Source organism: Biomphalaria glabrata, chromosome 12, assembly GCF_947242115.1.
Source record: "Biomphalaria glabrata chromosome 12, xgBioGlab47.1, whole genome shotgun sequence".
Lineage (NCBI taxonomy): Eukaryota > Metazoa > Mollusca > Gastropoda > Planorbidae > Biomphalaria > Biomphalaria glabrata.
Genome location: NC_074722.1, coordinates 5,522,389 through 5,535,455, shown reverse-complemented (window position 1 = coordinate 5,535,455; position 13,067 = coordinate 5,522,389). Strand labels below are relative to the sequence as shown.

The following is a 13,067-nucleotide window of genomic DNA, read 5'->3' as shown; positions in this document are numbered from 1 at the left end:
CATTGAGACACTCGTAGCAGGTACATCATTTGTAAAAGCCCTAGTGACATTTTAGACTTACAAATTAAAAGCTCATCTGTTTGGTCTGACAGGCTCATAAAAGTGATATAAATGGAAAATAAAAAATAACAACTAACATATTTCATACAAATGACCAGGAGGAACACAGACTTTAAGAATCTCATATTTATTTTTTTATGCATTGTAAAATTTGAATGAATATAGTATCCTAGTTCAGGTCAATAAATATACAATTGAATGCACATTGGCCTAAACAAAATGACCAAATATAAATTAGTAACATTAACTAATTTTGTTCCGTTTTAAAGTAGGTGAGTATTTAAAAATTTTTTTTTCCCGTCTGCTTTTATACATTATCATTTTATAAATGTTAGCTGTTTCAATCTAAATTCTAAATTTGTTTCAAATTCTGTTTCTTTGCTTCGTTTAAAGCAAGTTTTTTATGTGTATATGAGATCGCACAACAAATGAAGCCAAATAGTCCACTAAAACAAATAAGTACTACATAGAAACATTCAAAGCTATCATAATGCAAAGTTGAATGTATAATGAATAGTCTCTTTACACCTTCATTCCAAAAGGCAAGTCTTTGAAAAGAAAAACAAAAGCTTATTACTTTGAAACATAAAAAGTTATTAAAACCAAACCAATAAAAGTAAAAATTTATCACTTGGCTACTTTTGAAACAGAGGATCTGGCACATATCTAATATTTACCAAGTAAAAAAAAATGATCTGATGTAATTTGGTTACAAGATTTCACCATGTTTAAGAAAAACCTAAAAAAATTTCTCTTCCGAAATGTGTGCTACTATTTTTGGTATGCTTTAGTACTATGATATGCATTATCTTATAAACTTGTTTTTGTTTGTAGACTGTAGCCTCTATCTAAAAAGATGCATACTTACAGCTTATTGTGGGTGCTTCACAATCTTTTTCTTTATATATTGGTGTATGCTACTGCCTATTGCAAATCTTTAACCTATTTATTTTAACAGATGTTGACATTATTTTTACTATTTAGATATTATTTAATATTACAACAAATAAGATTTTAATTTTTTTTTTTCAAATCAAAGACAGGGTCTTTTTACTTCAAGATCTAGATAATTTAAAGTTGGTTGAATGTAATGTGTAAACACAATGTAATAATAGGACAAAAACCAAACTAGGAAGGTTGTGCATTACAATTTCTACTGGATATAATCACCATGCTAGCATCTCACACAAATATACCATGAACAGAGAATATGGAGTGCATCCATGTCCATTTAATATAAATAAATTGTATAATTTATGGAACTCATTCAAAAAAAAAAAGAAAAGAAAAAGGTACGCAAGAGTACGAATAAAATAAAATGTACAAGCAATTTTTTTACAACATAGGACTAAAACCACCACAGAAATACATGAGTGAGGAAACCAAACAGCTAAATAAATATTAAGTTAAATATGGTTATATCTTTGTATGTAGCACATCTCAATGCTATCCTGACCCACAAAGGAGAGGTCTCTAAGAGGTTTCAGTGCTGCCTATTCGGGGCAATAGAGAAACACAGCTCTGCTTACGTAAAATCCTACATTAAAATCTTTAGCCTCATAAAAATTGAAATAAAGACAGTTCTATGCTACCAACATACCACCCCAATAGAGATGCACCCTGGAAGTGCTATAACGATTAATTTAGGCACTGTTTTTTTCTCACTTGCATAAAGGAAAGTAGCTGGCAGCGGATTGCCTCTGAAAAGAAAAGCCCTTGCCCAAGACAGGCACAGAAGACAAAAAGAAAATTTAAACAGACACTCAGCAGACAAAGGCTTTGTCTCAATCAGTTGTGGCAAAATATGCAGGTCGTAATTGGGTTTGTCTAGTCATGTGAAACATTGCACATATCCTTTTATCTCCAGATTTGAAGACATTGCCATTACCTCCCCATATTTAAGTTATTCACTCGTGTAATATAACTAGCAAATTATGTTCAACATAAAGTGTCTACAAAAAATATATATGAAAGGCAACTTTTCTAAAAGTACTTAAAATGATTTGGCGATTTTCAAAGAAAAAGACCTACTTAATTTAGTTGGTCAGGATAAAAAATTTAGCATTTATATATATTATATTTATATATTTTTTTTCATTGATTTAAAACCTTTTATTTTTTTATTTCTGAAAAATATGAATTATGCAAAGGAAGCATTAGAAAGACATTGTGGTTGAAATTCTGTTCTAAAAGTTCAGACATTCTATAATTTTTTAGAATATGCACTACTAAAATTATTTTTAGATATTTCAGCACCCAAATTCCTAAAAATGTATATAACTTAATAGCCTACTAATCTTTTTTGAAAGAACATTGGTAATTTATAAGATTAAAAAAAAAAAACTTATTAAAAATGAAAAACAAATTTTAGAATATTGTTTAGTGATAAACAAATATATAATTTTAATAAAAAAAACAAAATCTGGTATTGAATTATTTTTTTTTGTTAATTAAGATTTGTTCAATTTAACTATGGAAAAGTGTGTGTGTGTGTGGGGGGGGGGGGGAGGGATATTTGACTATCAAATGAAAACTATTAAAAAAATATAAAAGAAAAGGTAGATCTATATTCCAATAGATATTATACATTTTGTAGTTAAAGGAATTATAAGACTTTCTGAACCATAATATAAAGATTCTATGCAAAAAGACTGTCATTAATTAGACAAATTAATGTCTCTATTTTTTTTTTGATTTTGGACTAATTTTTTTTTCGCGCATGAGCCTGAGTTATTAACCGGTTGTCGATAGTAGAGCAAATGAATTTTGTTGTGAGATTGTGTAAAAATTCAACAAAATTAGTTTTCAATGAATGAGTGCACAATGACATAATCTTACCACTGCATTCAATTCTTATGTTTAAAAAATCAAAATCAGGAGTTAAAAAAAAACAAGCTTTCAAAATATTTTGCCTCAAATCTAATTCTTTAAACTTACAATATGAAGGTACAAAGTAATGGAACACCTTACATAAAAAAAGCACCCACACAAACCCACTCATATATACAAATACAATATCTTATTATTTCAGGACATTATTTAAAAACATTTCTGTTTGTAATATCAATAAAATGTACACACACAAAAATCTGTACATTTTTCACTCAGTTTTTGTATAATTTAAACCTCCAGTGTTGACAACTGATAGAACAAAATATTGTAATTTTCTTTTAATTAACACAAATATTTTAATATACAAAAATGGGGCAACTTGAAGCATTAAAATGCTGCACCATATGGACTTTTTAATAAAAATAGTGCACCATTGGGACTTTTCTTTTTAAATAGTGCACTATAGGGACTTTTTACTAGTAGATAACATAAATTTGAACCAAGTCTACACCATATTTAGCTATTCAACATATTTTGACTATTATTGAGTCAACTCAGCTTCAATAACAGGAGACAGTCAAAAAGAGATTTCGGCCAAATATATATATATCCCTGTTAGTATTTAGTCCCAGAATGTGTGACATTTTAGAAATGTAGGTTATAAACAATACAAATGATGAAACATTGATTGGTCATTAGACAAATTGATTTGTTTTTTTTTAAATACTTCAATCAATTCTTCCTTTATCTTACATTCATATCATTCAGATTTTGATATTGCTGAAAATGGCTATCTGGCATGTTTTAATTGGTATTGTTAAGTGTTTAAAACATATGAATTAAAATTGGTTATTTAAATGAAAACAGCTTTAGCATTGTAGAATTAAAAGAATTGATTTCTCTAGTTGGAAAAATTAGGCTTTAAATAAGTTACACCAAAAAAAAAAAAAAAAGACTAGAAAAAAGGAATCTTACAAAAAGAATAACAAATTTCATTATTTGAAAGCACTTGATGCAATTTCACAATTTTTTTTTGAAATTCAAGATCAATTTAAAAAAAAATGTTTTCACAGCAAATGGAAGCAACAGTTCTACTAGCATAAGACTAGAATAAATATAGTTCCATATCCTAATAAACAATTAATTTGTAGAATAACAATAGAACTAAAAGTATGTGGCTTTGTAATGCGACGGATGAAGAAACATTATTTTCATCATTAACAACAGACACTGTGCTAATCATGGGAGCCGCTGCTACTTTCTGTGCCTCAGGACACTGTAGCCAATGTCTGGCAAAAGTTTTAGGATAGCCAGGTTTTACTTGCATTTTCATGTCGTAAAACTCATAAAAGTCTGTTTCTTGAAAAAAGAATGTTTTACCTGCAGAAAAATGAATTTTCAAAAGAATTAACAAATAATAATAATAATAATAAAATAATAATAATAATGATAAAAATAATAATAATACACATATAAAATATTTTCACATTAAGTTGTGCATTTTTCCAAACTACAAAACTATGCACTGCAGATAGATATTATAAATCTATTGTAATAAAATGCATCTACTGGAAACATACATAACTTTTTATCTTGACTGTTTTGAAATTTAAATTTTAGAAATGTATTCAATCAATTACAGTTAACAGTGATGCTCAAACTACAGACAATGGGCTTCATTCGACTTGTGATGAGGTGTTATTCAACCCACGGAAACTTCTGCCCTAGTAACCTACATAATGAAGACAGTCTGCAGTGTACAAAAAATATTTGTTTCTAAATTGTTGAATGGAGGATAACCTACGCCCTAGTCAATGAGGCAGGGTGGCTGAGCGATACAGCACTTGATTTCCAAACTAGGGGTCCCGGGTTTGAATCCTGGGATTTTTAATTTTGGGGTCTTTGGATGCCTCTGAGTCTACCCAGTTCTAATGGGTACCTGAGATTAGTTGGGGAAAAGTAAAGGCGGTTGGTCATTGTGCTGGCCACATGACAACCTCGTAAACGTAGGCCACAGGAACAGATGACCTCTAAATCACCTGCCCTACAGACCACAAGATCTGAAAGAGGAAATTTACCTACTTACACCCTAGCCCACAACCAGGCAGCCATCCAGTGCATAATAAAGTCTCTACTATATCTTCAATCCCAGCTCCCAAACTCAGGCATTAACTCTCTGTCAGACTAGAACTAATAAAACAATTTATCAGAGTTTATTTACTTGGCAAATATTGTACTAGACTAATGATAATTACCATCCAGATCTTTGAATGCAGCATCTACAGGTACAGGTACACCTTTCCAGGTCCTCATATCCCTAGGGTAGTCATATTCGACAAATGTATTGTTGTCATTCATCTTCCAGTACATGTCACCACTGACTAGATAGGTCCTCATGTTATAGCCCCAGACAAAGGCAGCATCAATATTTTTCACATCAGCTGGAATGTTAAACTCTGTAAGTGGCCGTCCCTCTTGAGGGAAATTGTTGGTTCGATGGTTTCCGTTGAATACCCAATATCTATCACCTACATATATAAAGATAAACAGATAAAGATAAAGACACTTTTGTTATCAAAATGTGGATTAATGTTTACAATGTTATTGAAATATGCTATAACACTAAAACTACCAAAGTTTTGAATACAAATTTTACATCGATGCCTAAATAAAGCTTATAATTGACATCCAATATAATTGTAATAGCATGGAGTGGTTTTTAAAATAAAGTTGATAGATAAGAAAAAATATAGGATAGGGCTACAACATAATAATCTTCATTTCTAAAGAAAAAAAAATTGCCATTCATCTGCATCAAAATTTTGATGGAACTCACCTGAAAAGAAAACAATTTTACTGTCTGGTCTTTCAAAAACAGCATCAATCTTTTCTACCTCTTTTGGCAGCCCATACCAAAATTGATGAATTTCTACTGGGTTTGGTATGAGTTTTCTAGAGTCCATTCTCCAAAACCACTGAAAGATTATAAGTATTTTTTGTCTTTAAAAAATGTGACAAAAATTTTTATATTGACCTATTGAAACTTTATTTTTTTTTCCTTTCCTACTGTTAGCTCACACTTTCGTCATAATTATCTTCTTATCTTATCTTATATAATACAGACATTACTTCAAAAAAGAAGATGATTACGTCCTACCCATCTTGCATGTAGTCATGCATATTAACCAATGACTTAAATTTAAAGGTGGAAGGTTGGAGGCAAGAAGGAAGACAGTCAAAAACTCAAGTAAACGTTGAATCATTTATTTCAACAAAACTTTCACACACATTAGACTCATTAGTAGCCTATGAGTATGACCAGGTAGCTAAGTTGATAGAGCTTGGTGTTATTGTGGTTTTGATCCCCATAATGACCTTTTTTTTTGTTTTAGTTTATTATATTATTTGAACATTAAGTATGAATTATTAACAAAATATATTTTGCTTGTTTACATCTATGAATAAAGGATAAAACATAATTTTAACAAACAGAGCTCTGGACTGTCATTCACATGGTCCCTAGTTTGATTCCAGCCCACCCGCTATCTTCCTGCAGGAGGTTTGGACAATAATAGATTTCGATAAAAGAAACATTGGCCATTCCAGTTTATTGATAACCTAAAAAGTGTTTGAACAGGATTTAGTTCAGCAAATAATTGCAAACATAAAGAGCCTTACCTTTCCTATAAATATAAATATTTCTGTACGTATAACAGTGAGGGCATCTATATGACTTTTACACGGATCAGGTGGCTCATTGGATTTACCCTTTATCTTTGGCTTCTCAGTTGGATCGATATCATAGGGTTTGATTATAGGTGGTCTTTTGGAGTCTGGAATCATACTGACTTTTATTTTATCCTTTTCTGGCAAGTAGCGGTCTTTCTCACCAGAACCTGGCCAGGTAATTAAATAAAATGTAAGTTGAAGTTAAAATTTAAAAGAAATATCAAGATCTATATACGTTTTGTTAATCTATTATATCAATATTTTATTCCTTTGATTTTCAAATTGTCTATCTATCTATCTATCTATCTATCTATCTATCTATCTATCTATCTATCTATCTATCTATCTATCTATCTATCTATCTATCTATCTGTCTGTCTGTCTGTCTGTCTGTCTGTCTTTATAAAGTGATATTGGCTCTTTCTGCTTATTGCATTGTTACGTCTCACTATGTGTTAGGTTCACTGTAAATGTTTCACTTACCATATAGGCTAATGATGCCCCTCAAGTCATCTTCTGGCAGCTTAAATTTGCCTTCAAAGCCCATATACCACGGGTACATCAGGGCACTAGGGTCCCCACTGTGAGCTAAGCCCAACGCATGACCAAACTCATGGGCAGCCACCATAAACAAGTCAACACCTGAAACAGGATATAAACGTGAGTGAATGGTAAACCATGAAGATATAGTAAACAGCACTAAGATTCACATCAGGGGCGTTTTTTGGGAAGAGACCAGAGGGGTTCAAACCGCACCAAATGATTTTTTTTGCTGTTATACCTATTCTTTAAAAAAAAAAATTGACATTAGCTTGATAACTGAACAAGTTTCTGCCCTTTCAGCAATAAAAATAAATTTTATTAAACAGATATGCTTAAAATTTGAAGGATGGGTGGACACCATTAGATATCCTCACCAAGTGTCACCAACCCTATCGACGCATCTGCTTCTTATACAGACTTAATCACTATGTCATACACGTGTAGTTCAGAGTTTCACTATATGTGTAAAGATATCAAGTCATAGTTGGGTTATGAGCACCACAATAAGACACATGTCTCGACTTACCCCCACTACAATAAGACACATGTATCGACTTACCCCCACTACAATAAGACACATGTCTCGACTTCCACCACAATAAGACACATGTCTCGACTTACCCCCACCACAATAAGACACATGTCTCGACTTACCCCCACCACAATAAGACACATGTCTCGACTTACCCCCACTACAATAAGACACATGTCTCGACTTACCCCCACTACAATAAGACACATGTCTCGACTTCCACCACAATAAGACACATGTCTCGACTTACCCCCACCACAATAAGACACATGTCTCGACTTACCCCCACCACAATAAGACACATGTCTCGACTTCCACCACAATAAGACACATGTCTCGACTTACCCCCACCACAATAAGACACATGTCTCGACTTCCACCACAATAAGACACATGTCTCGACTTACCCCCACCACAATAAGACACATGTCTCGACTTACCCCCACTACAATAAGACACATGTCTCGACTTACCCCCACTATAATAAGACACATGTCTCGACTTCCACTACAATAAGACACATGTCTCGACTTACCCCCACTACAATAAGACACATGTCTCGACTTACCCCCACTACAATAAGACACATGTCTCGACTTACCCCCACCACAATAAGACACATGTCTCGACTTCCACCACAATAAGACACATGTCTCGACTTCCACCACAATAAGACACATGTCTCGACTTCCACCACAATAAGACACATGTCTCGACTTACCCCCACCACAATAAGACACATGTCTCGACTTCCACCACAATAAGACACATGTCTCGACTTACCCCCACTACAATAAGACACATGTCTCGACTTCCACCACAATAAGACACATGTTTCGACTTACCCCCACTACAATAAGACACATGTCTCGACTTCCACCACAATAAGACACATGTCTCGACTTACCCCCACTACAATAAGACACATGTCTCGACTTACCCCCACTACAATAAGACACATGTCTCGACTTACCCCCACTACAATAAGACACATGTCTCGACTTCCACCACAATAAGACACATGTCTCGACTTACCCCCACTACAATAAGACACATGTCTCGACTTCCACCACAATAAGACACATGTCTCGACTTACCCCCACTACAATAAGACACATGTCTCGACTTACCCCCACTACAATAAGACACATGTCTCGACTTACCCCCACTACAATAAGACACATGTCTCGACTTCCACCACAATAAGACACATGTCTCGACTTACCCCCACTACAATAAGACACATGTCTCGACTTCCACCACAATAAGACACATGTCTCGACTTACCCCCACCACAATAAGACACATGTCTCGACTTACCATCTGTTGAGTTGGCTGTCCAGTTTTCGTCATCATCGAAATGTGTGTCGCCGCCTTTGTCATTTCCGGGAAAGAAGGCGTGGCCAAGCACCATCCCTGTAACGTAAAAGTTGTATTTTGTCAAATGAACATTTTTATTCAGAATTATAAGTCGTATTACTTATCTTTTTTTTATTAAAACAAAATTCAATGTTTACATGTATGTCAAAGCCCTAGCTAACTGGTTCACACATCACTAATACCGTACTAACACTAAAACTGACAAGACAAAGGAAAATATATGCAGAAGAAAGAAAGACTAAATTGTGGAATGGAGCCTCCTTTTCGAATTGTTCCGTGGGATAAACAATGTAGATGTGTTTTTTTTCCTAATGGCTACTAGAATTCACGGACAAACAAAAAAAAAAGGGGGGGGGATGATTCTGTCATAACGGACTGTTACATGGGAGAAAAAAAATGCTAATGGCTTTGTGGAAAGAGAATTATGCGGCCCGTTATCACTCAGGATGCACGAAGTGTTCCGTTAAACACTCGGAAAATATCAGAATGTTCCGTTAAACACTCAGGATGCACGAAGTGTTCCGTTAAACACTCGGAAAATATCAAAATGTTCCGTTAAACACTCAGAATATACGAAGTGTTCCGTTAAGTTTGGGAAACATTGCGCTAGACTGTACCGACACGACACCTCCGTCAAGCTATTTGGACTATGAACGGGGGCTGATTCTGAACAGGATCTTGAACAACATTGAACATTAAAAACAAAACAAAACAAAAAAATAGTGCCGGGAAGGAAAAAAAATTGCGAGCAGAGAATAATAGCGGACGGATACATTAGAATAAAGTTGTGAAAACGTCCTCCCACATGTGGTTAAGCAGGGGTGTTGACAGGACTTCTCTCTCCCCCTCCGGCCACCTTAACTGAAAGCAAAAATTTATTACAGAGAAAAAATACCAGAAGGTAAATTGCGCATTATGGGAAAGAAAGAACTATTACTCTTAGTAATCATTTTGGGTCAAGGCCACGAGTAATTTGGACGTCTGCTCGTGCTCTCAAAGTCAAAGTTCAAACACTTGAGGCTGCTTGCTTCATAGTAGTTTTATTGTTATTATCAATGTTTGGCGCCGATATGCTCTTCCTTAGGTTGAGTCAACATAGTCCCAATATAGTTGAAGCAAGAGGGACAAACCTTATGTTTCATCTAGCTGAAAGTCTAAGTAGTGGGATGCCGTGCGATCTGGAAATTTGCAGACGAGGTTGGATGGCATTGGATTCGCGTGCCCTCCAACCTAGTTCCGTTCTATACGCTTACTCTAAAACTGTTTTTACAAAGCTTATAGCCACTCATTTAGTCTGTATTCTTTTACACCCCCCCCCCTTTTTTTTCCCTCTTCCCATTCTGAGACATGGAAGTCATCTGTCAAAATTGAGATAAGACTAAATGTGGCTCAACAGAGATGGCTGAGACGGATTTTGGGAGTCAGTTACACAGATAGGGTCTCAAACAAGGAAATCCTATGCCGAACTAGGAGTCGAACACTTAGTGAGGTTGTAACTGAGCGTCGCATGAGGTTTGCGGGACATGTTCTACGTCAAAATGAATTACGCACACCAAGAGTTGCGATAACATGGAAGCCAAAACGAGCGCAAACAGGGACGTCCTCGTATTACTTGGCGACACACCTTTATGGAGGACCTCAGAACAGTGGACACCAGGTGGGAGGAGGCTTCAGACATTGCCAGTGACAGATCTTTATGGAGACAGCTTGCCGCCCAATGCACCGAACGGCGCGGGAGGACCTAAGTCTAAGTAAGTCCCATTGTCGGATCAAGTTGAAAATTTGCACAATGCATAGTCGATGACAACACACGAGTAAATTAAGAAATTTGGTTTTATATATTGCAATATTTAGAGATATGGCTGCAACAGGACGCTCCTCTCCCTTATTTCAATATAAACTTTGTTGTTTTTTTTGTAAAGTATTTTTAAAAAATATTTTGCATGTCTCTCTTTCTATTCTATAATCCGAACTTTATAAAAAAAAGTTAGATTAACATTGCAATATTTAGAGATATGGTAGCAATTAGATGGTCCTCTAACTTCACTCAATATAAACATTGAAAAAAAAAAAAAGAAAGAAAGTATTTTATCTATTTTGTTTGTTGTTTTCTTTTCTATAAACCGAAATTTGGAAAGAAAAAAAAAGGTTGAGCGTTTACCTTTCCCATCAAACGGGTATCCATCGCTGTGGTACTGGCTGGCGAACTGGATCATTATGTCAGCACTAGAGTCCACTACTTCCTTGAAGGACAAGGGCGTAGCATCACTCCAGACACGGAAGGCGTCGCTGATGAGCTGCCTGGTGGTGGCCTGGGGCATGTCAGGCGTGTAATTGATGAACCTAGATGGACGAAACATACAAGAGACTTGTGGACATGTTCAGACATTGTGTCATCTTTCAAAGGCAAAAAAATTGTATCTAAGTTGGTTGTTCTCATAATGATTTGTGACGTCACGAATTTTAGATAAACAGCAACAAGAACAAGAAAAGATCTGAACACAGTTTTAATGAGCTTTTTGTTTAATTGTCAATTTTTTGAATAAATTTTTTTTGACAACTCCACCAGTTAAACGTTACACGCTAAAGTTAACTCCACTAGCAGAACGCAGAACGCTAAAGTTAACTCCACTAGCAGATTGTAGAACGCTTAAGTTAGAACTCCTCCAGTGGAACGTATCACAATTAATTGTGTTCTATTTTAAAATAGGAAAAAAAAAAACAACTTTTACCTATTCTTTAGTCTGATGTACCATTGGGACACCACAAATTACTTAACGACCGTCTTTCTCCATTCGAGAGGCTAAGTACGCTTGAACTTGGCTTGTCTTGGCTACCTATGAAGGGGTTCGACGATCGACACCGGACTCGAGCAGAGATGTGTTTACGGAGCGCCTAAAGGCAGCACGGATAGACCTTCTCCCACTGGTCTACAAATGAAATTGGACCATAGCGCTCTGAGCAAGCTATAAGCATGAAAGTAGGGCTATATAAAAAAGCTAAAAAAAATTTCTCCCTCTTTGGCCTTGGATAGAAATTCTTTCAATGACAGTCCCACCCATTCGCTTTCTCTGTCTGCCTCTTCTTCTTTTTCTTGGTACTGTTCCCTGAAGGAAAGTCTTTGCGAGCACTGAGGACCTTATCATATGTCCAAAAAGTTTTAGTTTGCTTTTTTTTGGGTCAGCAGGTCATCGTGAAGCTCAAGTTTATTTGTGATCCTGTTTCTAATCTCTTCGTTTGCGATGGGGTTTTTGTAGGTGATATCTCGGATCCTTCTACAGCATGGGTTCTCAACCTGTGGGTCGCGACCCCCTTGTGGGTCGATTGACCATTTGCCAGGGGTCGCCTAAGACCATCGAAAATATGGATTGCTATTGCCTACTCTTCTATTGCTGTGTGTGTGTGTGTGTGGAGAGGGGGGTCGAGGCAGAGTGGGGGATTGTAAAAAGGGGTCGCCGAGCTTAAAAGGTTGAGAACCGCTGTTCTACAGCATCTCAATTTTATGGCTACAATTCTCCTAACACGTAAAATTTATTTTTTTTATTTTGTACACCGAATACACCAAAAAAGCAAGCTATTTATAGTTTTCCCGCCATGTGTGAAACTCTCCAACGCAATTTTTTTATTTTTTTTTTCGATAGTATTTTTTTTTTAAATATCATATAAATATGTTTCTTGTTTCTATTCACACACATTTGCACCATTCCACACACTAGAATGCGCGCTTATGCCTTTGACCAAGTTTAACCCAATTTTCTTACCAAGAAAGAATAACATGAAATTGTAAAAATCGTGTGACCACATTAGTAATAAAATTGTAACTGTATATGCTAATCGTTTTTGTTTTATGTAAGCATCGCTATTGATTTTTTTTCAGTGTGTCCAATATTCATCCATCTTTCAGTCATTGTTTCTTCCGCCCCTCCCACCCCTATCTATGTCTTTTTATCCATTCCCCAGGGTACTTAATAGCCTGCCATTTCTCTTTCTT

The 13,067-nt window shown here is 35.3% G+C and overlaps 1 protein-coding gene across 8 annotated transcripts in view; it reads right to left on the bottom strand.

Annotated features, from left to right (window-relative positions):
- Window positions 1-171: 171 nt before the first annotated feature.
- Window positions 172-13,067, bottom strand: part of LOC106073705 (matrix metalloproteinase-2-like) — a 153,656-nt gene continuing 140,760 nt past the window's right edge. For all 8 annotated transcript variants that reach the window (XM_056005418.1, XM_056005422.1, XM_056005417.1 and 5 more), the window contains 7 exons: window positions 11,238-11,419; window positions 9,017-9,112; window positions 7,105-7,263; window positions 6,571-6,788; window positions 5,729-5,867; window positions 5,148-5,420; window positions 172-4,272 (listed from right to left, as the gene is read on the bottom strand). In XM_056005418.1, the coding sequence (XP_055861393.1) occupies window positions 4,022-4,272; window positions 5,148-5,420; window positions 5,729-5,867; window positions 6,571-6,788; window positions 7,105-7,263; window positions 9,017-9,112; window positions 11,238-11,419 (1,318 nt within the window). In that variant the 3' untranslated portion in view covers window positions 172-4,021. The remainder of the gene's footprint in view (window positions 4,273-5,147; window positions 5,421-5,728; window positions 5,868-6,570; window positions 6,789-7,104; window positions 7,264-9,016; window positions 9,113-11,237; window positions 11,420-13,067) is intronic.